The sequence below is a fragment of the Peromyscus eremicus genome, chromosome 4 (genome assembly GCF_949786415.1).
Source record: "Peromyscus eremicus chromosome 4, PerEre_H2_v1, whole genome shotgun sequence".
In the NCBI taxonomy this organism is placed as follows: domain Eukaryota; kingdom Metazoa; phylum Chordata; class Mammalia; order Rodentia; family Cricetidae; genus Peromyscus; species Peromyscus eremicus.
In genome coordinates, this window is record NC_081419.1 from 94443167 (window position 1) to 94470482 (window position 27316).

Sequence of the window (27316 nt, forward strand, 5' to 3'; positions counted from 1 at the left end):
TGGCCTCGAACTCACAGAGATCCGCCTGGCTCTGCCTCCCGGCTAAGGAGTTCTTATGAGCACACTGAAAACAGTGCTGTGTGCAAGATGATGTGCTTCTGAATGAAGATCAAACATGTGCAAAGTAACTCAGGCAGGACTTAAAGGAAAACTACAGAACAGCCATAATATATTTTTATTCCACATATTTTTGTGAGAATGCTGGGTTCAGTCCATAGTTACGCATTCCTTTATGTGCAGTGTGTTGCATATGGATGCCATATCGAAGCCTCAGCCTTAACCGAGTATCCTTGTCTAGTGCTTCAGGGGCTTGCCTAGGGTTTTCTTGTGATAGTGAACCCAGGGAATCCCTAGACCCAGGGATCCACTCCCAGGACTGCTGTTCTTTTGCATGCTATCCTCATGAGAGCAGTGGGTGGAGGGATAGTTACATTTGAGAACAAGGGAAGGACAGGACAAAGAGTCTAAAGGCTGAGAAGGTAGTGCTTGTTTTGTTTTTCCTTTCTCCCCAGCTGTGATGTGACTGTGCCTACATAAATACTGTGCTGAGGAAGGTTTGGGAAGCACTAAGACTGTGGCCCAGATCTCTCTATAGAGCTGGCCTTTGTTCACAACTCCCATCTGGCTCAACTGGTATATTATGAACATGTTTCTTCAGAAAATAACTGTGTGGTCAAAAGGAGTGGTATCACCTGGTGTGGCGTAACTCCATTTAAACTACACATGTGCACATGTGCACACACACACCCACATGATACTTTAATATTTTTAGATAAACTCATAAAATAATGTGGTTGTCTACGGCTTTTTCAGACATCCTTAGCATTACTTATCTATCTGTCCTATCTCCCTCTCCCTCTGTGTTACCAACTTTCTTTTACTATTGTCTGGGTGGTTGAGATGCATGCTAAAATCTGAGATGGCCGAGCAGCAGTGGTGTTGCACGCCTTTAATCCCAGCACTTGAGGAGGCAGAGGCAGGCAGATCTCTGTGAGTTCGAGGCCAGCCTAGTCTACAGAATGAGATCCAGGACAGGCACCAAAAATCACACAGAGAAAACCTGCCTTGAAAAACAAAAAAAATAAATAAATAAAAGATAAAGAAAAAAGAAAAAAAAGTATTTTTCTCCACTTAATATTCAAGGTTCATCCATGTTGTTGCACAGATCAAAATTTTCTTTATTTCCAAAGTTTACTTGTGTGAAAAAAAATTTCCTTGTGTGGATGTAAAAGTTTGTTTATTAATTAAGTTCTACTTATCCTCCACCCCATTTCCCTTAATTTGGTAATAAAACTATAGGTTAAAGTACATTAGGTTTCTCTGTAATTAGAGTATACAAAGCCATAATTTACTGTGGTCACAGTGTTCGCTGTATTTTACTGATAGGTTGTTGTTTTCGTTGCATTTTGGGTCATTCACAATTTCAGTTTTTATTTGTCTATGGTTGAAGGGTTATCAGTAATTTCTTCCTTTCTGTACTGTCTAATCGTCCTATATTATTGATGGTTTTCTGGCTGGGTTGTGATTGCCTGTCATCTAAAGATGCAGTGTACTAAGTGGGAGAAAATGAGCATGATTCTTACCTTGCACTAGCATTTGAGTCCTGTTTCCTGGTGTATTTGGTTTTTCCAAGTTCCATTCAGTTAATCCCTCCCAGTGTAGCACAGTTGTTCATACAGTTTAGGTATCTTTCCGTTACACTATCTACTCGAGTTTCAAGGCCCCCGTTCAGGTTTCTCCTGAGTCATTTTCCCATTGCTATAGCGAATACCGAGATGATCAGCTCATGACAAGAAAGGGTTTCTTTAGGGCAGAAGTTGCAGTTCACGCTCACTTAGCCCTATTGAAGGTCTGCGGTAAGGCACATCACATGGGAAGATGAGGCAGAGCAGAATTGCTGGGAAGCAAAGAGAGAGAAAGAGGTGTTTGTTGCTCAGGTTAGGTGAAGAGAGAATGAAGAAGGGGCCAGAGTCCTCAGTCTCCTTACAGGGCACTCCTGTAGCAACCCTAAGACCTCTCCTAGGCTGCCCCCTAGGGGACCAAGCCAGTCACATACAGGCCCTCAGGACATTTCCAATCCAGTTTGTGTATACCTTTTCCAGGCCATCTTCCTGTGGTTCTCCAGCAGCCTTCTTCACCTCCTCTATTACATCAAGTACCTTCATTTTGCTCCCCCATGTCAACTCTTGACCCTTTCCCACCTCACTCAGTGCCCCGGGGGGTGGCCCAGCCTATCAGACTGATCAGTGGATTCCTTCCCCCTCTGGCTTGAGGTTGGGGTCCAACTGATGAGATCCCTAGCAAGAGATGGGGGGCGCGCAGTTTCCTGCTATGGGATCGGCCCAGGCTACAGTCTTTAAGCTGGCATCCCATCTGCCTCCCTCCTCTGAGGTTTTGGTGATTTCTTTCTCTCCTGTCCTTGTGAGCTCAGGGTGGTTGGTCAGCTTTCCCAGCTGCTGGTCCAGGTTGCTGCACTGTTCCTTGTGGTTTTCTCTTCCTCTTCTAAGTAGTGTTTTTAATGAAGTTCTGGTGAATGATTCTAGTTTGAGCATCACCTAGTCTAACTCATGCCGTGGTGATGCAGTGCACAGCACATTGTGCATTTCTTTCTCCTTCCTTCGTTCCTTCCTTCGTTCCTTCCTTTGTTCCTTCCTTCGTTCCTTCCTTCGTTCCTTCCTTCGTTCCTTCCTTTCTTTCTTTTTTTGAGACAGGGTTTCTCTGTGTAGCCCTGGCTGTCCTGGAACTCGCTCTGTAGACAAGGCTGGCCTTGAGCTCAGAGATCCGCCTGCCTCTGCCTCCTGAGTGCTGGGATTAAAGGTGTGCGCCACCACCTCCAGCACACACAGCACATTTCTTATGCCAGTATCATGTTTATTTTCTCATTGTCACTATTCATCTGTTTTGATATGATTGTGAAATACCTTATGCTTGATTAGCATTTCATGCTTTATTTCCTCATAATTGACTTCATTTGATTCTGAAAGTAAACTTTGAGGTTTTTATTCTCATCATCCTTTCTTTACCGATGATGAAAAAAGAAACACAGAATGTAGTTGACACTAGAAAGTCACATAGAGAGTGATAACACTAATAGCCATGTGACCCAGACTTAGCCCAAATGTGGTGTGGTTTCTGGTTACTTTCTTCATACCTTTTTAGGAGATTGGATCCAGTGTCTTGTACATGCTAGGCAAGCACCCTACCTTCGAGCTATACTCTCAGCCCTGTTATTTTTTTTTTGTTTGTTTGTTTTTTTGTTTTTTTTGTTTTTCGAGACAGGGTTTCTCTGTGTAGCTTTGCGCCTTTTCCTGGAACTCACTTGGTAGCCCAGGCTGGCCTCGAACTCACAGAGATCCGCCTGGCTCTGCCTCCCGAGTGCTGGGATTAAAGGCGTGCGCCACCACCGCCCGGCGTTTTTTTTTGTTTTGTTTTGTTTTTTGTTTTTTGTTTTTTTTCAGCCCTGTTATTAAAAAAGAATTTTTGAGGCATTTATAAACTTAAAAGGAAGATAATACATTTAAAGATTTTCCCCCCTGAACTATTTGAAAGTTGCCCCTAATACTTGAGTGTATATTTCCTGTAAGAGGACTTTCTGTGATATAGCCACAATGCAGCCTTCAAAATTGAGAAAGAAATGACTGTATTAGTGCCCTGTGATCTTCAGACCACATTTAGGGCTCACTGATAGTCTCTGTAATACTATAGCTTAGATATGAAAGGAAACAAACCCAGAACAGGAAACAGAGCAGGAAAAGGGCGCGGCAGGTCCGGGTCCGGGTCCAGGTCCATCTAGGCAAACACAGGCAAATAGGTGGATGAGTAGGCAATTGAGTAGGCTGTGTCTACAGCAGGGCACCAAGTCGAGTTGGGGATTCTCAGTCCATGACACACATACTAGGTATCAAAAGATAGGTTGGTAAGGGACCATGCCATCATAGTGTTAGGTGTCCATCACTCTATGGGCTACAGGCCAGGAAATCATAATCTTTCCTTGGTCTAGTATATCTAGTAAGTTCTTGGATTCAGTTTCCCTTACATAATTTTTGTTGTTGTTTTTGGTTTTTCAAGACAGGGTTTCTCTGTGTAGCCCTGGCTGTCCTGAAACTCACTCTGTAGACCAGGCTGACCTTGAACTCAGAGATCCACCTGCTTCTGCTTCCCGAGTGCTGGATTAAGGGCATGTGTCACCATTGCCCAGCTCCCTTATATGATTTTTAAATGCTCATGTGCTCTCACAGTTTCAGTTCTCCTCAGTAAATGCATTGGGTGGCTCCTGGGTAAGTCATTTATCAGTCTGTTCTGACAGACTGGTGCTGACAGATGGTTCAGTTTCTGGGTTCACCAAAGGGCTATCATCTTTCTCCCTCAAAACAGAGTCAAAAGCTGGCTTGCAGAGTCTCCTAGGGCAGTGCTCAACCAGAAAATCCATCCTTTTGTACAATATGGAGTAACTTAATGTAGGGCATAGCCTAATCTGAACACCAAACAGGAAATCTTTATTCATCTGCCAAAGTCAGATACAGGCTGATGCCTGCTTCCTGTGGAGAAATCTGCTCAGAGGGACAGAGACATTTGAAGTCTGTTAACCCTATGTTAGGAACAATTAGATTTTTTTTTTTTTTTGAGTTCTGGAATTTGATAGGCAAGGCACTCTACCAGTGACCTGTCTCTAGCCCCTGAACTGGGAGTATTGTCTTCATTTCACACATGAGGAAACTGAGTTCAGGGTATTTGGCCAGAGAGCCAGCCTTTAAACACAGAAATCTCAAAGTCCGGATTTTGCCTATTAACTCTCAGTGCAGCTGTTTGGAGGAAGAGTTTAATTGTTCTTTTCCAGCTGAGGCCCCACTGAGTTACAGATCCCCGTGACTATTCTCTCTTTAAACAAGGGACTCTGAACTCTGCTGCTTTTCTACACCACAGTGAAATGTGGGCCAGTGTGTTCTCTCATCTCCATCTCACCAGCTCTGTGATGGGCAGTGGGAGTACAGTTCGGGGACACTTAAGAGTTCTCCGAGTAACTAATGGCATCATGGAAGTCATATGATTCAGTGCCGGCAGTAGTCTAGAATCACTTTCTGGATTAAAGGTTCTTGCTACCAAATAGAGTTAATTTTTAAAGAAAAGGACTCCCACTAAAGCCTAACTTTTTCAGACTTGAGACATCATCCCTCTTAGTTCTTTACTAGAAAGTTTCTGGTAGCAACATTTGAAATTAGTATTTAATCCTTATTTTGAATACTTTCTCATCCTGAATTGGAACTGTCTCAGAGTTTCTATTGCTCTGATAAAACACCATTGACAAAAATCAACCTGGGGAGGAAAGGACTTATTTCATCTTACACTTCCAGGTAACAATTCATCACTGAGTGAAGTCAGAACAGGAACTCAAGCAGGGCAGGAACCTGGAGGCAGGAGCTGATGCAGAAGTCATGGAGTGGTGCTGGCTGCTTACTGGCTTGCTGCTCATGGCTTGCTCAGTTTGCTTCCTTACAGCACTCAGGACCACCAGCTTAGGGATAGTACAACCCACAATGGATTGGGCCCTTTCACATCAATTAATGATTAAGAAAATATTCTATAGACTTGCCTACAGGTGACTCCTATGGAGGCATTGTTTTCAGTCCCTCTTTCCAAATGACTCCAGCTTGTGTTAAAATAAAACTATCCAGGAACCATATGGTTTTTTTGTTTTGTTTTGTTTGTTTCTGTTTTTTTGGACAGGGATTCTCTGTGTAACAGCCCTGGTGGTCCTGGAATTCACTCTGTAGACCAGGCTTGCCTCAACCTCACAGAGATCTGCCTGCCTCTGCCTCCCGAGTGCTGGGATTAACGTCTTTAGTGCCAGCACTCCGGAGGCAGAGGCAGGCAAGATCTGAGTTTGAGGCCAGCCTGGTCTAGAGTTCTAGCCAGGACTATTACACAGAGAAACCCTGTTTTGAGAAACGAGAGAGAGAGAGAGAGAGAGAGAGAGAGAGAGAGAGAGAGAGAGAGAGTGTCAGTCTACAGTTAGTGTGCACTATACACCTTCTATCACTTAAACTCTTAAAAAATAAATAAAGGAAGTCCCATCTCTCTCCTGAGTTGGAGTCTGCTGCAAACTGCAGTTCAGTGACTTAGTTCACCTGTAGACTGTCATAGTGAGCTGGTTTTCTGTTCCATTGTGTTAACCTGGGTGGAGTGGAACAATTTTTCTCCGCCTGTTTTCCTCTTTCTAAGGTTGTGGGTTTTCCAGGATCTTTGGATGAGCTAAGCCTAGCAGCTCTTGAGGAATGGAACTGCAACTTAAAGTCTCCACCATTTTTGGCTGGAACCCAGATACCTGTTGATATTCTTTTTTCATCGGCAAAGTGTTTTCTTCAAAGATACTTTCAGAGAACACTCAGGTGGTTATTTGCATTTGGATAAAGACATAGACAAAGTAACACTCTTTAGTTTTTCTCTCTCCCTTTACTCTGCTCAGCTGATCACAAACTGTGGACAGTGTAACAATTATCTAAATTATTCTATTATTAATAAAAACTCAGGAGTCAGATATGGAGTTAAAACCTGACTGATCAGAAAAGCAACAGGACCAGTGACGACCTCTCTGTTTCCTTCCTCGATCCAAAAAGCATGCATCTTTCTAAGCCACTCTCTACTACTTCCCGTGGTCTCTCTCTATGTCCTCCAAAACCTCTATGGCTAATTTTGGTTAGCTAGTAGCTAGCTCCACCCTCTGGCCCAAGGTAAACTTTATCGCCACAGCGTGGCAATAAACAAATTTCCTGCAACAGGGAAGAAATAAAGTTTAGATTTAAGATGTGACTCTTTGTTGTCTCCACCTCTGTTCCCACCTCCTTCCCCAGGAACTTGGAGTTCTGTGGAGGATTTTTCAAATAGTGAATGGATGGTAGTCAACTCATCCATTCTAAAATGCAGCAAAACGTACTGCCTCTTCAGACTCAAGGAATTTCACTGGTTAGACTTTAGGAGGCAAGCAAGACCTCATCCAGTTTTTAATCTTTGTTAACATGAAGTTATTGTGACTAGAGAGAGCTGCAAGAGAGATCACAAGAAGGATCTCTCTTGAGCAGAGCTCAAGTCTTTTACTACACCCTGGGTTCTTTTGGCCTTTTGCCTGGACCATGGAAGCATTAAAAAGCAAACAAAAGCAAACAGCTCACTGCCAAGAAGCCATTGTTAGAATACGAAACAATGTAGTCTTGACTTAGGTCCTGTCTTTACCTGGTCGCCCCCAGTTTCATGTGTGACATCAGTCGCTACGGCAGTCTGTATGATATCCATCTTACAGCTAGAGAAACTAGAGCTTACAAAATGCAAATGACTTGCCTAAGATCCCCCCAGCTTTGATGTACAAGACAAGACCTGTAGGTCTACAATTTGGAACCATACCAGATGATTCACAGAATTGAAAGGGAAGTTGAAAAAAATAATCAGGAAAGCAGTGGGACCCCCTAGGCGGCAGGAATCACAGGTGGCACCACACAGAATAGACTGGCATGAGCACCACCGGTGACACTTCTGCCACTGTGCTCGGTACCCCTGAGAGTTCGTCAGCTGCTGCTCTGCTTTTGTGTCTGTCTTTGGAGAGTCGCACGGGATTGTCGACCTGTGGCGGCCTCCTTTCATGTGTCATTGTTCCAGCTGCCAGCAAGTGAAGAGGGTTCTGAGGTAGAGAACTGGGTTCTGCTTCCCACCAAGACCAACATCAGTGGCCAAGAGTGTTTGGATGCTGCCTGGCAGAGTTCAGTTGAAATTTCAGGAAACCTAGAAACCTAAAGTCCAGTTTCCACATGAGGATTGCTAGTGGTTTCTAAAGTAGTCACAAAACCTGGTCCTGTGGGGTCTTCAGACCTTGAATTTACCTCCTTGAGCAGGGTTTGACTGTAACCACCCCGTTAGCCATAGTAAGCATTTCTCTGTGTATGAGGAAGAATATGTTTTTGACTTTTTATTCTTGGTTTTTGACTTTTTATCTTCGTTCTGCCTCAGATTCTTTTGTGTTAGACACTGAGGCTGAAATACTGCTCAGCTATTTAAAAGTACTTGCTGCTCTTTCAGATGACCCGAGTTTGGTTCTTAGTACCCATGCCAAGTAGCTCACAGCTGCCTGTAGTTTGTTCCATGGGCTCTTTTGCCCTCTACTGGTATCACCAGGCACTCACACATGTGTGCACATACTCTACACATTACATGTACATACACTAAGATAATGAAAAATAAATCCTTTTAAAAGAAGACTAGGAAACATACTTTTTTTTTTAAAAAATCTAGGCTAGTATATAGTAGGTACTTAAAAATATTTGAGCAATTGACTTACTGAATTTTCCCTTAAAATCTTTTTTTTTTTTTTTTTTTTTTGTGAAGCTGAACTGATTCTTATGAATAATTGAATCAAGTGTGAGCTGCCATGTGGGTGCTGGAAATTGAACCCCAGGTCCTCTAGAAGAGCAGCCAATGCTTTTAACCACTGAGCCGTCTCTCTAGCCCCAATATATTATATATTTTTTTAGATTTAAAGTATTTTTAAATGTGCTATGGGAAGATGGACCAATGACAAGCTCTCTACTTTTGTTGTTACAGGTGTTCCAGGACTTGGGGACTGAAGTACTGTCTGGAGCTGCCAAAGGTTACAACATATGCCTTTTTGCCTATGGGCAGACAGGCTCTGGGAAGACATATACCATGCTGGGGACTCCAGTGAGTATTAGCACTGGAGTGAACTATCTTCCTAATGTCACAGCAAACCTGAATCTTCCATTGTCCTTACCGCTGTGATATGGAGCATGACCTCCATAATCAACATTAATGAGATTAATGACTCTCATCTATACTTAACAATAGCATTTCACTGCTTTAACTAAATGGCAAAGTTTGTATAATTAGTCTTTCTTGGTGAAACTTTGAAAAACTAGAATTTCATGATTCCCTTTGACAAAGAGTCCTTGTTGGTCCTACTGGATATACATATTATTTCCAGGTTCATAACTTAAATCTTTACACTTTTATTGGGGATAAACCTAGACTGAATCTTAGTGCTATGCAGAGGTAAGAATACGTGTGTCAGCTTCAAAAACTATGCGTGTTAGGAGAAAGCAAGAGACATAGCTGGGCTGGGGGCTTAAAACTAGAGAGAGTGTAATGCAGTCACAGAAAATTGAGGGCATCATGCCTGGTGTGGTGGCGCATGCCTTTAATCCCAGCGCTTGGGAGGTAGAGGCAGGCAGTTCTTTATGAGTTCTAGGCCAGCCTGGAATATATACTGAGACTCTGTCTCAAAACAAACAACAGCAACAATAAAATTAAGTGGATTGCATTCCTTAAAAATACCTTTTTTTTTTTTTAGATGTAGAAGTGTGCTAATAATATGACATGGGCAGTGGTTGACAAATAATATTGTATAGGAACAATCTGAAAGAATAGCCCACTTCTCTGGGTACAGCTCATTGTTTCCTTTGTCTATGGTTAGTGTGGTTTCAGATATTTGAAATTAAAAAAAAAAATTGCCCATGAAACCAAGGGGGATAAAAGCTTAAACCTTTGGATCTGAAATAGAGAAAGTATCTGCTTCTTTGGATTTTTGCAGTTTTACAGAGGGTGTTTGTGTGTCCTTCTGTATCTAGGGGTCTAGAAGGGACCACATTAGTGGTGAATTTATCCAAGAATGATAAAACTGGTTGCAGGAAAGCACATGTCTGGTTTGCCAGCTTCTCTTATCTGTGCACTTCTTTTGTCACTGTCTCTTGAGAGTGCCAGCCTGTAGTCTTCTACATCCTTCTATAGAGGCGAGCTAGCACAAAGAGCCCACATACCCGTCCTCTGTGCTTCAGGGGGTTCCAGGTTTCTGGGTGTCTGGGGGTAAGAGAAGGGCAGGTGGGCCTTGCCCAGAGTAAGCAGTAATGTTTTCTTTTTTCTTCATCCAGGCCTCTGTTGGGCTGACCCCACGGATATGTGAGGTACAGACTCTCTTTTGATCATGTATTCCCAAAGTAAGTTTCCTGTGTTAGCTCCCTTCAGTGAAATCTGACCCTCTGATTTTGTGCAGAGTCTCTTCATCAGGGAGGATAACTGTGCCTCACTGCCTTCTTCCTGTAGCGTAAAAGTAAGGTAAGAACTTGGGCTCTCGAGCCCTAACTATCCTATTTCCACTCCAGATCTCATGTTTTCAGTTTTTTTCTTTTTTCTAGAGTCATCAGAGGGATGGAGAAAATCCACAGGGATGTATCCAACAGTACAGGGAAATGGGAAACATAGTTAATCCTTTTAGTTGTGGAAACTGTAATTCCCTTCCCTTGGACTAGACCAGCAGGTTCTTCTCCAGGGCCACTGTTTCCCCTCCTTTACTTCCTGTAGTTTCATTCTTGCTTTTGGGATTTCCCCTCCTAACCCTCATTGGCTTGTTCTGTAGGACTGTAGATTGATTCCACACCTACCTCTCAGATCAGTGCTGGATCCAAGATTTGTTTTTTTGGAAAGTATCGTGCTATGTAACCCAGGCTAGCCTCAGACTCTCAATCCTGATGTTTTTACCCTCTCAACTGATATGGTTGTAGGAATGATCCTCCATGGCCTGACCAAATAAAGGTTTTAACCAAACTGCAGTGAAAAACATTGATATATATATATGATATATGATTACTGGTTTTTCTTTTTTCCTTTTTTTTTTTTTTTTTTTTTTTTTGAGACAGGGGGTCTCTTTATGTAGCATTGGCTGCCCTGGAATTTGCTTTGTAGACCAGGCTGGCCTCATACTCATGGAGATCAGCCTGCTTCTGCCTCCAGAGTGTTGGGATGAAAGGCGTGCACCACCACCACCTGACTTACTAGTTTTTCTTTAAACCTGTATTCTTCCTTTCTTACCTCCTCCCCTTCACTTCCTGTTATATATAATCATTACTAGTTTCAGCTAAGAATTGTAACTTTTTAAAAAAAGAATGAAATATATCTCTAGAAAGTATAACATCTTGTTCACAGCCTCGGTGAGTAAAATAGATCAGAATTGTCCAGGTTATATCGGGGGCAGGACCTTCACATTAATTCCCCTGTTGCTCAGCAGTGGCCCTTGAGATGTCTCATGAAACATAGCAAAAAATCCTAATACATGGGAAATGAAGGTAGGAGCATCAGGGGTTCAAGGCACTGGCTACATCATGAGTTTGAGGCAAGCCTAGGCTACAGTAGACCCCATCTTAAAAAATAAACAAGGACTGGAGAAATTGTTCAGCAGTTAAGAGTGCTGTCTTAGTTACTTTTCTGTTGCTGTGATAAAACACCAAGACCAAGGCAACTTATATAAGGAAGAGTTTATTTGGACTTATGGTTCCACGGGGTTAGAATTCGTAATGGTGGGTACCTCAGGGCAATGAAAAGCAGGACCAGAAAGCTGAGAGCTCACATCTTGAACCATAAGCATGAAGCAAAAAGAACTAATGGGAAATGTCAGGAGGATTTTAATCTCAAATCCTGCCCTCACTGTCTTACTTTTCAATTGCTGTGATAAGACACTGTGACCAAAGTAACTAACAAAAGGAAGCATTTAATGTGCCATTCATGGTTCCAGAGGGTTAGAGGCCATGACCACCATGGCAGGGAGCATGGTGAGAGCAATGCCTGAGAGCTTACATCTTGGCCCACAAATGTTAGGCAGAGAGAGAGAGCTAACTGGGGATGGCTAGTGTGGGCTTTTAAAACCTCCCAGCCTCTCCACATTGGCACTTTTCCTCCAACAAGGCTATGCCTTGTAATCCTTCAAAAAATAATTCCACCAACTAAGGATGAAACTTTCAAGAATATGAGCCAATGGTGTATGGGGGCCATTCTGATTCAAACCACCACCACTACCTATATCTCTCCCAAATAGTGCCACTAGAGACTAAGTATTTAAATGCCTGAGACTATGGGGGACATTCCTCATTCAAATCACCATAAGTGCATACTGCTTTTGCAGAGGACCTGAGTTTGACTTCCAGCATTCATGTTTGATGTTTCATAACTGCCTGTAGATGTAGTCCAGGGGATCTGACTCATTCTGGCCTCTGAGGGCACCAGCATTTACATGTGCATCCCCCACCATATAAATATTATAAAACAAAACACAGAGCAATAGAAGAGTCACGTTGAATGCCATTCAGATTATGTTAAAACAGCCCATTGAAAGCTGATCTCAAGTTGGCACTGGGGTTAGAAATGGGGAAATAATGATAGCCAATGGGCAATACCTTGCTGTGTACTTATAGAAAGACACTTAAGGGGGACTCCTGGCTTGATTGAGGTCTTAAGGTTATCAGAGACAGAACAGGAATCCTGGACCTTTTGATTCTCAACTTGGTGTTTTTCCTTCTTTCTTCAGAATCTAACTGTCTTGTCTTTTTCTGTGTCTCCAGCTTCCTAGAAATCTACAATGAACGGGTGAGAGATCTTTTGAAGCGATCCAATCAAAATAAGTCCTATGGCTTGAGGATCAGGGAGCACCCAGAGATGGGACCCTATGTCCAAGGTGAGCTTCTGTGATCCTGGGAATTGGAGAGCCAACTAAGGTGTAAGTGTAAGGATTCTTTCTTTATTATGTCATCAGCCTGCAATGGAGTCCCAGCCTGCAATGGCGTCCCAGCCTAAAAAGCGGGAGTGCCCTCCCACGGGCCCTTTTTCTGTGTTCCCTCTGCACGGTCTTTCTTTCTGTCTCTCTGTCTCTCTGTCTCTCTGTCTCTGTCTCTCTCTGTCTCTTTCTCTCTCCCCCTCCTCCTAATAAAGCTCTAAAAAGGTAACCAAGGCTCGTGATTCTTCCGCCACCCCAGCATCCAGTGCGCTCTCTTCCGCTGCAGCGACCTCCATGGGCCGCAGCCAGCCATGAGTGCTGCCGCTTAACCCCTTCCATAATAAGTTCTCCTAATGTTTGATAACTCACTCAGCCTGTGCAATGATTGTTTTCAATGTGCTAGCTACTGTTGTGGACACTGGATGAATGCTGATAAGCTGACGTGACATGGCCCTACCTTCACAGGCAAGCTTCAAATCTGGTGGAACTGTTGTAAGACAAACTATTACACGTTGTGATTAAGTATTATAAAGAAGTAGCTAGATGCAGTGATTGAAAAGACGCCTGGAGCCTGGCAGTCATGGTGCACGCCTTTGATCCCAGCACTCAGGAGGCAGAGGCAGGCAGATCTCTGTGAGTTTGAGGCCAGGCTGGTCTACAGAGTGAGTTCCAGGACTGCCAAGACAGCCAGGGCTACACAGAGGAACCCTGACGCGGGGGGGTGAAAAAAAGAAGAGAGGAAGAAAGAAAGAAAAGAAAAGCCCATGGAAGATGTAGACAACCGAATCTGTCTCTGTGTGTAGTCAAGAGAAGTTTTTCTGACAGGTATCAGTTGGTGCTAAGCCTGAAGGGCTCATAGTACCCAGTCCTGGGAAGATGAGTGGAGCGAGGGTAAGTATGTCCTGTAGGGAGAACAGCAAACTAGAGCCCCCACAAAGCCCCTTGGTATTCCAAAGAGGCCTGTGTGAGTGATCGTGGTGAATGAGGAGAAAGAGGCAGAGAATAGGCTGGGTCTGCAGGCAGCAGCCAAACAGGGCAGTAACTGGTTTCCCAGATCAGCCAGTCTTCCTGACATTGTTTTCCATTGGTAGTGATTATGAAGGGCATCTAGGGAATCTAGGGAGATGCTGGACCTGATAGGGTCTCATGTGCTTCCACATCAAACACTGACATTTGGAACTAGGTACCATCTCTTTTTTACTTCATTAGTCAGGGTCCAGCTGTTTAGGAGGGACAGTCATGCTTTTTTTTTTTTTTTTTTTGAGACAAGGTTTCTCTTTGTAGCCCTGGCTGTCCTGGAACTCCTTCTATAGACCAGGCTGGCCTTGAACTCTTGGAAATCTGCCTGCCTCTGCCTCCCCAAGTGATGGGATTGCAGGTGTGTGCCACCATCCCTCTCCCCGTCCCCATCAGTTGTGGTTTTTTTTTTCCAGTTGTGCTCTTTTGAGGAGGAAGATTGTGCCCTTTTGTTGTGGGGTAGCCACCAGAGAAGACCACTTGGACAAGCCAATAGACCACTTGGTTCAAGCCAATAGAAAGTCTTTATTAGCCAGCAGGCGACAACACTAGATGTTCAGGACCCAAGTGCAGTCCTGAACCTCTCTCAGGGTGAGCTTTTAAGCACACACACACACACACACACACACACACACACACACACACACACACAAATCCCCACATCTTGGGTTGACACACCTCAGCAAAGACACTCAGCCTGAAGAGGAACTACAGAAGCTGAAAAGCAAGCAGAGTAGGCTTAGCGACTTTCTGGAACTATAGACTTTGATGGATTAGGCCTTTGTTCTCGTTTTGGCAAGTGCTAAGTTCTTTGGTCAGAATGGTGCCTGAATGCCTCTAACATGGTGTCTGTTGTGCTAAGGTCTGGGGGCCTGTCACACTTTCAAGACATTCATAAGCTGTAAGTGTACATTCCTCACAGCCATATGCTAGCTAAATCCTGATAAGGAGAGAGACACTAGAGCTCTTCTGAACAGGCCTGGCTAATGGATGGTGAGTAGCATTCATTGATGCTGCTACCAAGCATTCTCTACCCCCCCTCTGCCCCCAGCAGCCTGGAAATAATAATAAAAATGCCCCTTTTGATTTCCTTTTCCATGTAAAGCAATCCTGTCAAGTGGATACATCAGTGCTACATACCCCACATTTCAAACTGTTCCCTGCCCCTCTCTCCTCTTTTCCTCCTGTTTTTCTCTCTGTCCTCCCTCCTCTTCAGAAATAGCAAGGAGACCTCAGCATGCCTCCACTAGATTCTTTTCCAGTTTCCTCTGGAATTTTTTTTTTCTTTTTTTTTTTTCGGTTTTTCGAGACAGGGTTTCTCTGTGTAGCTTTGCGCCTTTCCTGGAACTCACTTGGTAGCCCAGGCTGGCCTGGAACTCACAGAGATCCGCCTGGCTCTGCCTCCCGAGTGCTGGGATTAAAGGCATGTGCCACCACCGCCCGGCTTTCCTCTGGAATTTTGATGTCTTATCTGTTAAGTAGAGTTGTTTTAAAATCTGCCTGGTAATTCCAGTGCCCCCATCTTTCTCGGGCATCTTTCATTTATATTCCCAGATCCACATGTATGCTTGGTTTGCTAATAAGTTTTGTGCCAGAAAGTATTTGAAAGCCTGTTCTTAGGAACTGGTATCTCTCTTTTTTGTACTAAGTTCCTGTGAACACGAGGGATTAAGAAGTTAAATTCCAGTCAAGGGGGTGAAACCGTTGAAAGCTTAGCTGCAGTCTCTGCAAAGGCTTGTCTACTTCTAACTCAACTTGTTCCTCTGTTGTAGTCCTTTGGGTTTCTTTCTATAAAAAGTCAATGTCCAGGGGCTGGAGAGATGGCTCAGAGGTTAAGAGCACTGGCTGCTCTTCCAGAGGACCCAGGTTCAATTCCCAGCAACCACATGGTGGCTCACAACCATCTGTAGTGAGATCTGGTGCCCTCTTCTGGTGTGCAGGCATACATGCAGGCAGAACACTGTATACGTAACAAATAAATCATAAAAGAAGAAGTGAATGTCCAAGCAGGCATGATGTCTATAATCTCTGCACTCAGGAGACTGAGACAAGAGGATTGTCTTGAGTTCAAGAGCAGCCTGGGCTAGAGTGAGACCCTGTTTCAAAAATAAAACAAACAAAAATTGGAAGAGGGGTGCGGTTGGGGTGTGTTGTGGGCTACAACCCGTGTCTCTCCATTCCTGGAATGTTGCTAAGAAAATTGACTGCAACCACCCTGCTGCAATGTAATCACTATTCAACTTACTTGGTCAGGTTTTTGTGTGTACATTTATTTAGCTGTAGACCCATGGCATTGTCTTGTCCCCGAGTCTCTGTGGAGGCTCTAGCACAGATTTTCCGTAAAGATTTTCTTCACATCTTTAGGACCCTTCCTACCTGTCTCAAGCCTCCCCTTTCTGTAATGGCTTGTTCTAGCCTTTCTTCATCAGCAGAGCCACCCTGATTGCTGCTTAAATTTGCCCAGCATTTTCGTCTGTCCCTACTCCTGTGGCATTTGTTAGTATAATTTCATGGTGTAAACTGTAACAGGAAGGAGACACACTTTGTTATGCTAAACTGAGTCTGCCACTGTGTGGGTAAAATATCACCTTCCTGTCAGGAATTTTGTGAGGGCCAACGATAATATGTGAGGAGGAGATTTCTTATAACTTCAGTAGTAAAGCTGTGAGGAAGTTTTTTGTGGTTAGGCCACTACATGAATTCTAAACCATAATCTTTGTGTAAATATGCTGGCATTTCTAGAACCCATCATATCACCTGATGAGAGGTTTCAATACATGTTTATTAATTAACGTTAAGGGTTGGGGATTTAGCTCAGTGGTAGAGTGCTTGCCTAGCAAGCGCAAGGCCCTGGGTTCAGTCCTCAGCTCCAAGAAAAAAAAAAAAGAATGATCTTATTAGTCAGGTTTCCTCATTCTAGCTTATGAAGTGATATAAGGATGATAAATAAAAGCATGGTGGTGCACACCTTTAATCCCACACTTAGGAGGCAGAGGTAAACAGATCTACAAAGCAAGTTCCAGGACAGCTTAGGCTGTTGTACAGCCAGGGCTGCTTTTTGAAACTCTGTCTCAAAAAACGGAGAGAGAGGGAGAGAGAGAGAGAGAGAGAGAGAGAGAGAGAGAGAGAGAGAGAGAGAGAGAGAGAGAGAATAATAAATATAATAAAAGATTAGAGCTGGTGAGATGGCTGATTGGGGCTAGAGGTTCTTGCCATCAAGTCTGATGACCTAAGGTCAATTCTTGGGTACTCATGGTGGAGAGAGAGAAGTGACTCCTGGAAATTGTTTTTTGTTTTGTTTTGTTTTTTCGTTTTTCGAGACAAGGTTTCTCTGTGTAACAGTCCTGGCTGTCATGGAACTTACTCTGTAGACCAGGCTGGCCTCGAACTCGCAGAGATCCGTCTGCCTCTGCCTCCAGAGTGATGGGGTTAAAGGCGCGCACCACCACCACCACCCAGTGACTCCAGTAAATTGTCCTCTGACTCCACATGTGCACTATGGTGGGCCTGCATTCAAACTCATATGAGGGTTGGGCAGAGGTAAATGTAAAGAAAAGAATAACAAAATCCTACAAGAAGTGGTTAGTTTACCAGAAATTTCCCTTGACTTCTTTTCTCCTCTCACAACCTTGACAGGTCTATCTCAGCATGTTGTTACCAACTATCAGCAAGTTATCCAGCTCCTGGAGGAGGGGATAGCAAACAGGTAAAACAGGTTGGTTGGGGGAGGGTTGGTGTTTTTGCAGCCTTCTTTTGCCAGCCTGTGTCCCCCTGTCCTTTGGAGAGTGTGGCCACCTCTGCAGTGATTTCTCCACACTTCCCTGCAGTTCATTCACATCCAGAAGGCCTCAGAACAAAGACATGACTAAGAGTTACTGCTCTTCTCACTACCAGGAGTTTGTTCTGGACAGAATAATATTGGGCAGTGCCATCTTCTCAGCTTGGCAAAGATAAATATAGTACAAAATGATTCATAAAACTGTTTTTCTTCTAGTTTTCCACATTGTGAGGTTATAGGCTTATGAAACTAGGAAGGGTAACTTAAGTGCCCCAGAAGCTACTGTGCACTGTGATAACATTTCATGTTCTCACCACTCTGATCCCTAGCGCTGTATAAACCAGGGGTGATGATGCACGGCTGTAATCCCAACACTCAGAGATGGAGGTAGGAGGATCAGAAGTTCAAAGCCATTCTCAGCGATGTACTTGGAGGCCAGCCTGGGCTATGTGAGGGGATAGGAACTGGACTGGTAACTTGTGGTAGAATGGCTGCCTAGCATGAGCCCTAGGTTTAATTTGCAGTGCCAACGAACAAAATAAATGTAAGAGTTAGATTTGCCTAACTCTCTGCACCCTTGAGTTACAGGAACACCTCTTAGACCTTTAGCCTTTTTCTATCCTCCAGCTCCCCTAGAGAAGTCAGTGACATAGTCTGAGATCATTTTATTTTTTTTCTGAGATAGTTTTAAACAGAAGGATCGTTGACCTACATTTAGATAAAGGGGAGATTCAACAGCTTTAGGGATTAACACTGGGATGGATTTCTAAGAGTGGCTGTGAGCTCCTCATTTAAACATGGCATCAATATAATTCAAAATGTCAGCTCCAAAGGCTTTCTAACACTTTTGGATGAATATTCTGCTTTATAACTTAGCTCTCTGTGAGGCTTCCGCAGCACATTTACATCACACTTGTCTTTTTTCCTGTGTGTGTGTTTTTTTTTTTTTTTTTTTTTTTTCTGAGACAGAGTTTCTCTGTGTTGTTTTGGTGTTGGTTCTGGATCTCGCTCTGTAGCCCAGGCTGGCCTCGAACTCACAGAGATCCACCTGGCTCTATTTCCTGAGTGCTGGGATTAAAGGCGTGTACCACCACCGCCCGGCTGATTGTTGGGTTTTTAAATATTTATTTACTTATTTATGTATTTGTGTGTGTGTGTGTGTGTGTGTATGTGTGTGTGTATATATATATATATGTATATACATATATGTAATACATATATGTAAATGTTGGATGTCCTTCTCTACTGCTAGTTTTTTTTTTTGTTTGTTTTTTTTTTTTTTTGGTTTTTCGAGACAGGGTTTCTCTGTGTAGCTTTGCGCCTCTCCTGGAACTCACTTGGTAGCCCAGGCTGGCCTCGAACTCACAGAAATCCGCCTGGCTCTGCCTCCCGAGTGCTGGGATTAAAGGCGTGCTGCGCCACCACCGCCCGGCAACTCTACTGCTAGTTTTAAGGCAGGGTCTCTCACCAAATCTAGAGCTCACTGATTGGCTAGACCTGCTGCCTAGCAAGCATTCTGAGATTTTCCCGTCTACCTCCCAGCATTGGGTTACAGACATGTGCCACCATGCCTAGCTTTTTACACCAGTGCTGGTGACGCAAGCTCACTTTACCCACGGCCATCTCCCCAGCCTTGTTTCTGAAGGATACAAGGTCTGCCAGGCTGGCCTCAAATTCCACAATCCTGATGCTTTCATCTCTCAAGTGCTGGGATTTCAGGTGCGAGTCACCATTCCCAGTACAAGTCACTTGTCTTGTTTTAAATGGGTCTGTTTTTGGGATATTCTTCCATGTTGATAACACCCAATTATTCTCATTTTTATGCTTTGTCTTAGGGTTTCTATTGCTGTGAAGAGACACCATGACTATGGCAACTCTCATAAAGAAAACATTTAATTGGGGTGGCTCCCTTACAGTTTTAGAGGTTCAGTCTATTATCATCATGATAGGGAGCACAGTGGCATGCAGGCAGACATGGTGCTGGAGTAGCTGAGAGTCCTACATCTTGCAGGCAACAGAAAATTGACTGAAAATCATGAAAAATCACACTGAGCAAAAGAGACCTCAAAGCCCACCCCTTCAGTGACACACTTCCTCCAACAAGGCCACACCTTCTAATAGTGCCACTCCCTTTCGGGGTCATTTTCTTTCAAACCACCACATTCTTGATTTGCCAGAATGTATGTGCACTATGTGTGTGCTGTGCCCACAGAGGCCAGAAGAGGGTGTCAGATCCTAGAGCTGGAGTTACAGATGGTTGTGAGCTGCTGTGTGGGTCCTAGGGATTGAACTCAGGTCGTCAGGCTTGGTGGTGGTGCTTTCACTCACTAAACCTCAGTCTTAACATTTCTTATGTTCACATGGGTCCCTTAGGGTTAACCATGCTTAAATAGTCCTTGTACTAACTGTCTTGTCTTGTACACGTAGGATCACGGCAGCCACCCATGTCCACGAGGCCAGCAGCAGATCCCATGCCATTTTTACTATCCACTACACACAGGTTGGTTGTCCTCCTTACTGATTCCATTCTCGCTCGCGCCTTGTGATTACTGTCTTGTATTCCTGTCTCTTTCTTTTCCTCCTGCCTTCATACTCACATGTTCTCTGGTACAATGACTTCTCCAATCTTCTGCTTATCTTTTGCTTGTAACAGTTCAGAATACATCCACACTTAGTGGATCAGTATGGGTCTGTCTAAAATGAAAATCAGGGTTGAAATGAAAATGAGCATTACAATGAAAAAAGCAAAAAGTCCACTTCCAATGTGATGGAGAAGATTGACGAGTTCAGTTTCCAAAGGCAATGTAAAGAAGAACGAAACTGTTTCTGAGTTCTGAGAGACTCTAGGCATATTAAAAAGTGTGTGCCCCAGGGTGTTCAGTATTTAAGAAAATAGCACATACATGGTATGCTTTTTTGTTTGTTTGTTTTTTGTTTTTGTTTTTGTTTTTCAAGACAGGATTTCTCTATGTAGCTTTGGCACCTTTCCTGGAACTCACTCTGTAGCCCAGGCTGGCCTCGAACTCACAGAGATCCGCCTGCCTCTGCTTCCAGAGTGTTGGGATTAAAGGCATGCGCCACCATTGCCAAGCGTATATATGGTATTCTTGTCTTGGTTGCCCACTCACATCTCCAGCTGCCTTAGTGAGGAAGTTCATTTGCAGAAAGCAAGGCTTAAAGATTAGCAATGGCTTTCGCTGCCTTCAGAGTGGTTCACTTGATTTTGTGCAACCAGTTAAAGTGGGTACTTTGGGGGAGCCAGGAACAAGAAGATCAGTGGCTCCATTAGCTTTGGATGTGGATCCTTTTCAGGTAAGTCATGGACTACCAGACTAGGGATTTAACAGGGAATTCTCGGAGGTGATACAGGTGTAGTAGAATTAGTAATATCTTTGGATATCCTGGGTATTAGAAGCTGTGCACTTATACAGGAAAGGCTAATTGGTCCTATGGGGCTGGAAGTATGGCTCAGTGGTTAAAAGTGTATACTGCTGTCCCAGAGAACAGAGTTCAGCTCCCATCACCCACATCAGGCAGCTCACAACCACATGTAACTTCAGGGCATCCAGCTTCCTCCTTGGGTGCTAGCATTCATGTGAATATAACACACACACACACACACACACACACACACACACACCCATAAACATACATTAAAAGTAAAATAAACCTTTTTTTAAAGGCTAATTAGGCCAGGCAGCGCACACCTTTAATCCCAGCACTTGGGAGTCAGAGGCTGGCGAATCTGAGTTCGAGGCCAGCCTGGTCTACAGATTGAGTTCCAGGTTGGCCAGGGCTACACAGAGAAAGCCTGTCCCAAAACAAACAAACAAACAAACAAACAAACAAACAAAACAAAAAGACTAATTGGATCAAAGCCACCTCCACAATCCTGATTTGACAGGCCTGCATATATGTATAGAGGAAGCACAAGTAGCCCTGTGCATAGTGAACGCTGATGTATCCTGAACTGGTAATGCATGTCCCTGATGATGCGTAGGTCCATCAGCAGAGACTACAAGTCCTACTGAATCAAAACGTGGAAGCATTTGGGAGGTGCAAGCAGGAATTGAAGGTCAGCCTGGACTATAGTAAGTTCCAGGGCAACGTGGCCTACATGAGGTCCTGTATCTAAAAATTTAAAACAGAAAAACAAAAACAATGAAATATAGTAGTGCATACTTGTAATCTCAGCACTTGGGAGGTACAAGCAATAGGGTCAGAGATTCAAGGCCAGCATGGGGTACATGAAACCCTGTTTCAAGAAAATAAACTGCATGGTGGTGCTTGACTTTAATCCCAGCATCTGGGAGGGTGAGGCTGGGGAGGGGCGGGGAAGAGAAATAGTTTTGTTGGTGGTGGATAAGTGGTCCTGAATGGAACATGTAAAGTTCTTGCCCTAGAAAGCCAACATGCTGTGACTGGGCACAATAACAGACCGGAGCAAGGGCTATCATACCTTCTGTGGCTCTGCTGGTAAAAGCCAGAGCCCCCCGACTGGCTTGCTTGATAAGTTGTACTAATACTCCTAGTGTCCCTAAAAACTGCACAGGGGGCTCTAGAGATTTCCCCTGCTCACTGTAGGTTGTGCTGGTGATTTTAGTGACGTGATGCTGATCAGATAGTGAGTGCTCATCTGATTTAGAACGTGTCACCTTGGTTAGGACAGTATCCAAGAGGGAATGCAAATCGTTCTGCATAACAGCTTTAAATGGTTTTGTCTTTAGGCAGTCCTACAGAACAACCTTCCCTCAGAGACTGCCAGCAAGATCAACCTTGTGGACCTAGCAGGCAGGTAATTGGGATTTCAAAGCCAAGGAAAATTATTGCTTTCTTGACAGTGGCCTGCTTCTTACCCACTTTACATGGGATAGGTGTGATCCTGGGTTTTGCCTTGTCTGAATGTTTTAATCCTGAGATTACAAATGAAGGAATTCTTGATGCTAGCTTGAAGGTTACAAAGAGTCAGGAACTGGGAAATTCCTTCGCATCCCAGGTTCTTTTGGTTTTTTCGAGACAGGTTTTTCTGTGTAGTTTTGGTGCCTCTCTTGGATCTCGCTCTGTAGACCAGGCTGGCCTTGAACTCACAGAGATCTGCCTGGCTTAGCCTCCCTGAGTGCTGGGATTAAAGGTGTAGGCCACCATTGCCCAGATACGTCCCAGGTTCTTAGTCTCAACTGCCTGTTGGGACATTTTAAAACTCCCCAAGCACTCCAGGTGGTGGTGGCACAGGCCTGTAATCCCAGCACTTGGAAGGTAGAGGCAGGTGGATCTCTGAGTTCAAGGCTAGCCTGATCTACAGAGTGAGTTCCAGGACAGCCAAGGCTGTACAGAGAAACCCTGTCTTTTTGAAAAACAAAAAACACCTCCTGAAGTCCACATCTCAGATCAGAATAATGAGTTGATTATGTGGGTGAGGAACAGGCTGGTGCTGCTTTGATCTCAGTGTGCAGCCAGGATTAAAAACAACTGTCCTGTGAAGTAAACTGAGTTAGTGTACCTTTTCCATTGACTTAATATCAGTTTTATGTAGCTGTATATACTACTTCAAGTTTTTAAAAGATACTGTACTTTGAGTTATTAGAAGTAAATATTCTTACTTATTCATACTGTATTCACGTTATAGCTAAATATGTATCCAGAAAGAAGAAAAATTTGAGGATAACGTCATAAGAAAAAAACCAAACCAGTAGTGAACAGAACTGTTAGGAACTAGGCGTGAAGGGGTGGTGGGCACTGAGCGCTCTCAGTGGTAGAGTGCTTGCCTGATTGCACTAAGCACTGGGTTCAGTTCCAGCTCGGCAGTGGGGTGAGGGGTCAGGAAAGCTAAATCCTGTCTGAAAGCATAGCATAGTCAAATAGTCAAACTTGTGAATTTCTATTACTTTCCATTACTCCGAAAAGGGGTTTTGAGGTGGGCATGATGGTTACACGTCTTTAATCCCAGCACCCAAGAGGCAGACACAGGCTGGTCTCTGTGAGTTCCAGGACAGTTCAACGTGTTACATAATGAGACCCCGTTTAAAACAAAACAAAACAAAAATGAAACAGAAAAGAGGGGTAGAATTTTGAGGCAATTGACAGTGTCACAGATCAGTAAACCATCAAAATGTGAATTTAAAGCAAGTCTTTGCCTATGAGTGACTGCTACCATCGATACTGTAGACACAATTGCTTGGCCTAAAGTGCTCTGGCAGTCCCCTCACCAAAAAAAGTCACTAGCAAGATTTACACGGGCGGGCTGTGTGGAGGCAGTCTTACAGTCTTCTATCCCATACCGGGACTCAGGGGAGCCTCGGAGGCAACTCCAGATCATCATGGTTACCAGGAAGTGGGATGCTGGCTCTGCTTCGGTTTGTATCCAGAAAGAAGAAAGAGTTGAGGAGAATGACACAGGGAAGAGTAACATAAGGGAAACTGATTCTGTGGTCTGTTACAACATGAGGGGCCAAAAACACTGAGAGTAGTGTCCTGTTTGCTTTAGTGTTTACTTTTATTGGTCTGTTTTAGTGAGAGAGCAGATCCCAGTTACTGCAAGGACCGGATTACTGAAGGTGCCAATATCAACAAGTCCCTCGTGACTCTGGGAATTGTCATCTCCGCTTTAGGTATTTTGCTGCTGGACTCGGAGTAATTGGAGTGGGGAGGGAGACTTTGGAATAACTCACACCAGTTTCATTTTGTCACAGTAGGGTAGATGCTTACAAGACTATATTTCGATAAGGTTACTTTTTGGTTTGAGCATGGAAACCTGGTCGTTTAGAATACAAGTGACTGTCATTATAGAATCATGTTAAAACAGCTCGTATCCCAAGTCCAAAGTCTGATGTAAACTCAAACTTAAAGCCCCCTATCATATGCAGGAAAGGAGTAAGATACTCTATGTTCTGCAATCGTTTTGTTTTAGTGTATTTGCTTCATAATTCCCTCTGTATTCTACTTCTGTTTTTGTATCTATTAAGCCCAGAACTCCCAAGTGTTCAGCAGCTGCCAGAGCCTCAGTAGTGCAGCCAGCAGTGGGGGTGACAGTGGGGTTCCTAGCACTACATCTGGGACCAGCAGTGGAGGGGGACCTGTAAGGAGGCAGTCTTACATCCCATACCGGGACTCGGTGCTGACGTGGCTGCTGAAGGAGAGCCTTGGAGGCAATTCCAGAACCATCATGGTTGCCAGTAAGTGGGATGTGGGGTCTGCTTCTGTTTGGAGGTAGTATTGTGCCTAGAAAATACACTGACCACTAACGTTCCTCAGTCTCTCGAGAGTGTGTCTCATACAGTAAGTAAGGGCATTAGCAGCAAGACAAGTGAGTAAGAGCTGGGATGGAAGGGCCCAGTGTGTTTCTCAGCTTTATCCTTCTGCCTCAGCTGTGTCCCCTGCACATACCAGCTACAGTGAGACCATGAGTACCCTGAGATATGCATCCAGTGCCAAAAACATCATCAACAAGCCACAGGTGAATGAGGTAAGGCCCTCATTGGAAGTCCTGGTCTAACATAGTTTGAAGTTCTCCTTATTGTTTTCTGTTTCTTTCTCGTTATTTTTGTCATAGTTAGCTTCTCTGTTGTGATAAAATGTTGAAGAAAAGCAGCTTGGGGAGAAAGGTATATTTGTCACTTTTTGTTGCTGTGGTAAAATACTATAGCCTAGGCAATTTATAGAAGACAAAGTTTATTTGGGCCTTATGGTCCCAGAGGGTTCGAGTCCATGATGGTGGAGTCGATGTAGCAGATGGCAAGTGTCTGGAGCAGCAGCTGAGCGCTTACATCTCAACCTCATGCAAGAGGCAGAGAGAGCTAGTTAGAAATGGCGTTGAAATCTCAAACCCCACTCACAGTGACATATTTTCTCTAGCAAAGCCATACCTCCTCATCCTTCCCAAACAGCCACCAATGGGAGTGAGGGGGCCAAGTATCTTATTCAAAACCCCACAAAAGGGTTACCACATCATACAGATTACAGTCCATCATCTCGGGGAGCTGAGGAAGGAACCGAGAGCAACTCTGCTTGCTGGCTTGCCCTCCATGGCTCACTCACCTTGATTTTTTATATGGCCTAGGACCGCCTATCTAGAAGTGGCACTGTCTACATTCAGCTGGACTCTCCCCATCAATCATTAACCAAGAAAATATCCCGCAGGCTTGCCTGTAGGCCAGTCTGATAGAGGCATTTTCTCGGTTGAGGTTCCAGTTTCCCAGACGACTAGCTTGTGTCAAGTTGACAAAGCACTAATGACCACAGTTGTCATCCAGACTTGCCTTCTGCAAATGATTCTCCTTTCTCCCAATGGAGTCTCGGCATTTCTCTGATCTCTCTACTGTTCTCAGCAAATAATTTTATGAGTAATTTCCTTCAGGTGTTTCTTTAAGGCCATTCCTCTCAAGATCCCTAGTGTATGATTGCCACTCTAAGAAAGGTCTTTTGGAAGCTTCTGTTTGATGATTTTATTTTTAATGGATACTGATAATTGTGTCCGAGTTTTATTATATAAATTGCAATTGACTTCTCTTTTGAATTAAACTGGAAGTATGAAGAATTTGTGGTTTTGAAAGTTGAGTAATGATAAGAACATTGCAAATGTTTCTTACCTCTTGGAGATTCAGTGAAAAGTTTCAGAGCAGGGGCCACAGCTGGTGAACAGACATCCCTAGCCCACCTAGGGACAGTTTTCGAAGGCAGTGTGATTAGGCATGTATCAGGTTTAGTCATCATATAGGAGGATTAGCATTTGTGAGCTTCTCTGGCCTGCTCTAAGGTGATAATTTTCAAAGTTCATATGCAAAAGTATCACCTGAATAGTTTAACATTGTTGAGCCCCAGCCCTCAAGAATTGCTTTCTGGCCAGGCGGTGGTGGTGCACACCTTTAATCCCAGCACTGGGAGGCAGAGGCAGGAGGATCTCTGTGAGTTCAAGGCTAGCCTGGTCTACAGAGTGAGTTCCAGGACAGGCTCCAAAGCTACACAGAGGGACCCTGTCTCGAAAAAAACAAAAACAAAAACAAAAACATAAAAACAAACAAAAAAATAATTGCTTTCTGGGGTGGGTCCAGAATTTGCATTTGTCACAAGTTCTTGGATGAAGCTGATACTGTAGGTCCTGGGATTATACTTTGAGAAGTCATTCCCAAAGAATAATACTTCTCCAAACTAGCACTTCATAGCAGTTTGGGACCTGATACGAGCCAGTGGTGACGGAGTTCTCTGTGTTTCAGGATGCGAATGTGAAGCTCATCCGAGAACTCAGGGAGGAGATTGATAGGCTGAAAGCCATGCTGCTGAGCTTTGAACTGGTATGTGGCAGCCAGTACTCTTCCGTATTCCAAGGATGGATGGTCTTGTCCCTTGAACACTTGGGGCTTGCCATACTCCTGCTTTCAAGTTTTATATTATTAGTGTGTTTGTGCATACATGCATGTAGAGGTCAGAGGACAACTTTTTGGAGTTGGTTCTTTCCTGCCACCTCTGGGATATTACTCAGGTTATTGGGCTTGCAGAGCAAGTGCTTTATCTGCTGAGCCACCTGGATGGCCCTGTGCCCCTTTCAGTTGACAGTGATGGAGCAAAGGCAGAAGGATTTCCCTGACTTTTCTGTGTAGCTTCAGACGAGCTGGATGCCCTCCCCTTGTATCATCTCTTGTCTAGAGAACATTTGCCTTATTGGCCCTTATTCTCTGTGGAGAAAGATATGGGGAATTGGGTCCTAAAGAAAACTTTATTTCAGTTCTCCTCCTTTGTACTCATATGAGCCCAAATACCAAATGCTCCTGACATATTTCTGATTTTGGTGGTGAAGTCTTTAATATATACTCTACCCTTCTGAAGTGTAATGATGGAACTTATTAACCAGGAAAACATCAGAACTCATTTCCCCCTCCCCTCTCTGTGCAGAGGAACTTCAGCTCATTAAATGATGAAATGGATGAAAGCCTGAAGGAGCTAATCCTCCAGAATGATTTGAAGGTAGGTGTGTTGCGTGGACCCAGTTG

General features: G+C 43.9%; 1 protein-coding gene across 1 annotated transcript in view; it reads left to right on the top strand.

Moving 5' to 3' along the window:
* The window catches only part of Stard9 (StAR related lipid transfer domain containing 9), a 95162-nt gene that overhangs the window by 27407 nt on the left and 40439 nt on the right, over window positions 1-27316 (top strand). The window contains exons 4-15 of the mRNA XM_059261225.1: window positions 8587-8703; window positions 9927-9959; window positions 10049-10110; window positions 12387-12499; window positions 17192-17261; window positions 19761-19833; window positions 22061-22128; window positions 23844-23941; window positions 24296-24505; window positions 24698-24795; window positions 26543-26620; window positions 27219-27290. Coding sequence (XP_059117208.1) covers window positions 8587-8703; window positions 9927-9959; window positions 10049-10110; window positions 12387-12499; window positions 17192-17261; window positions 19761-19833; window positions 22061-22128; window positions 23844-23941; window positions 24296-24505; window positions 24698-24795; window positions 26543-26620; window positions 27219-27290 — 1092 coding nt within the window. The remainder of the gene's footprint in view (window positions 1-8586; window positions 8704-9926; window positions 9960-10048; window positions 10111-12386; window positions 12500-17191; window positions 17262-19760; window positions 19834-22060; window positions 22129-23843; window positions 23942-24295; window positions 24506-24697; window positions 24796-26542; window positions 26621-27218; window positions 27291-27316) is intronic.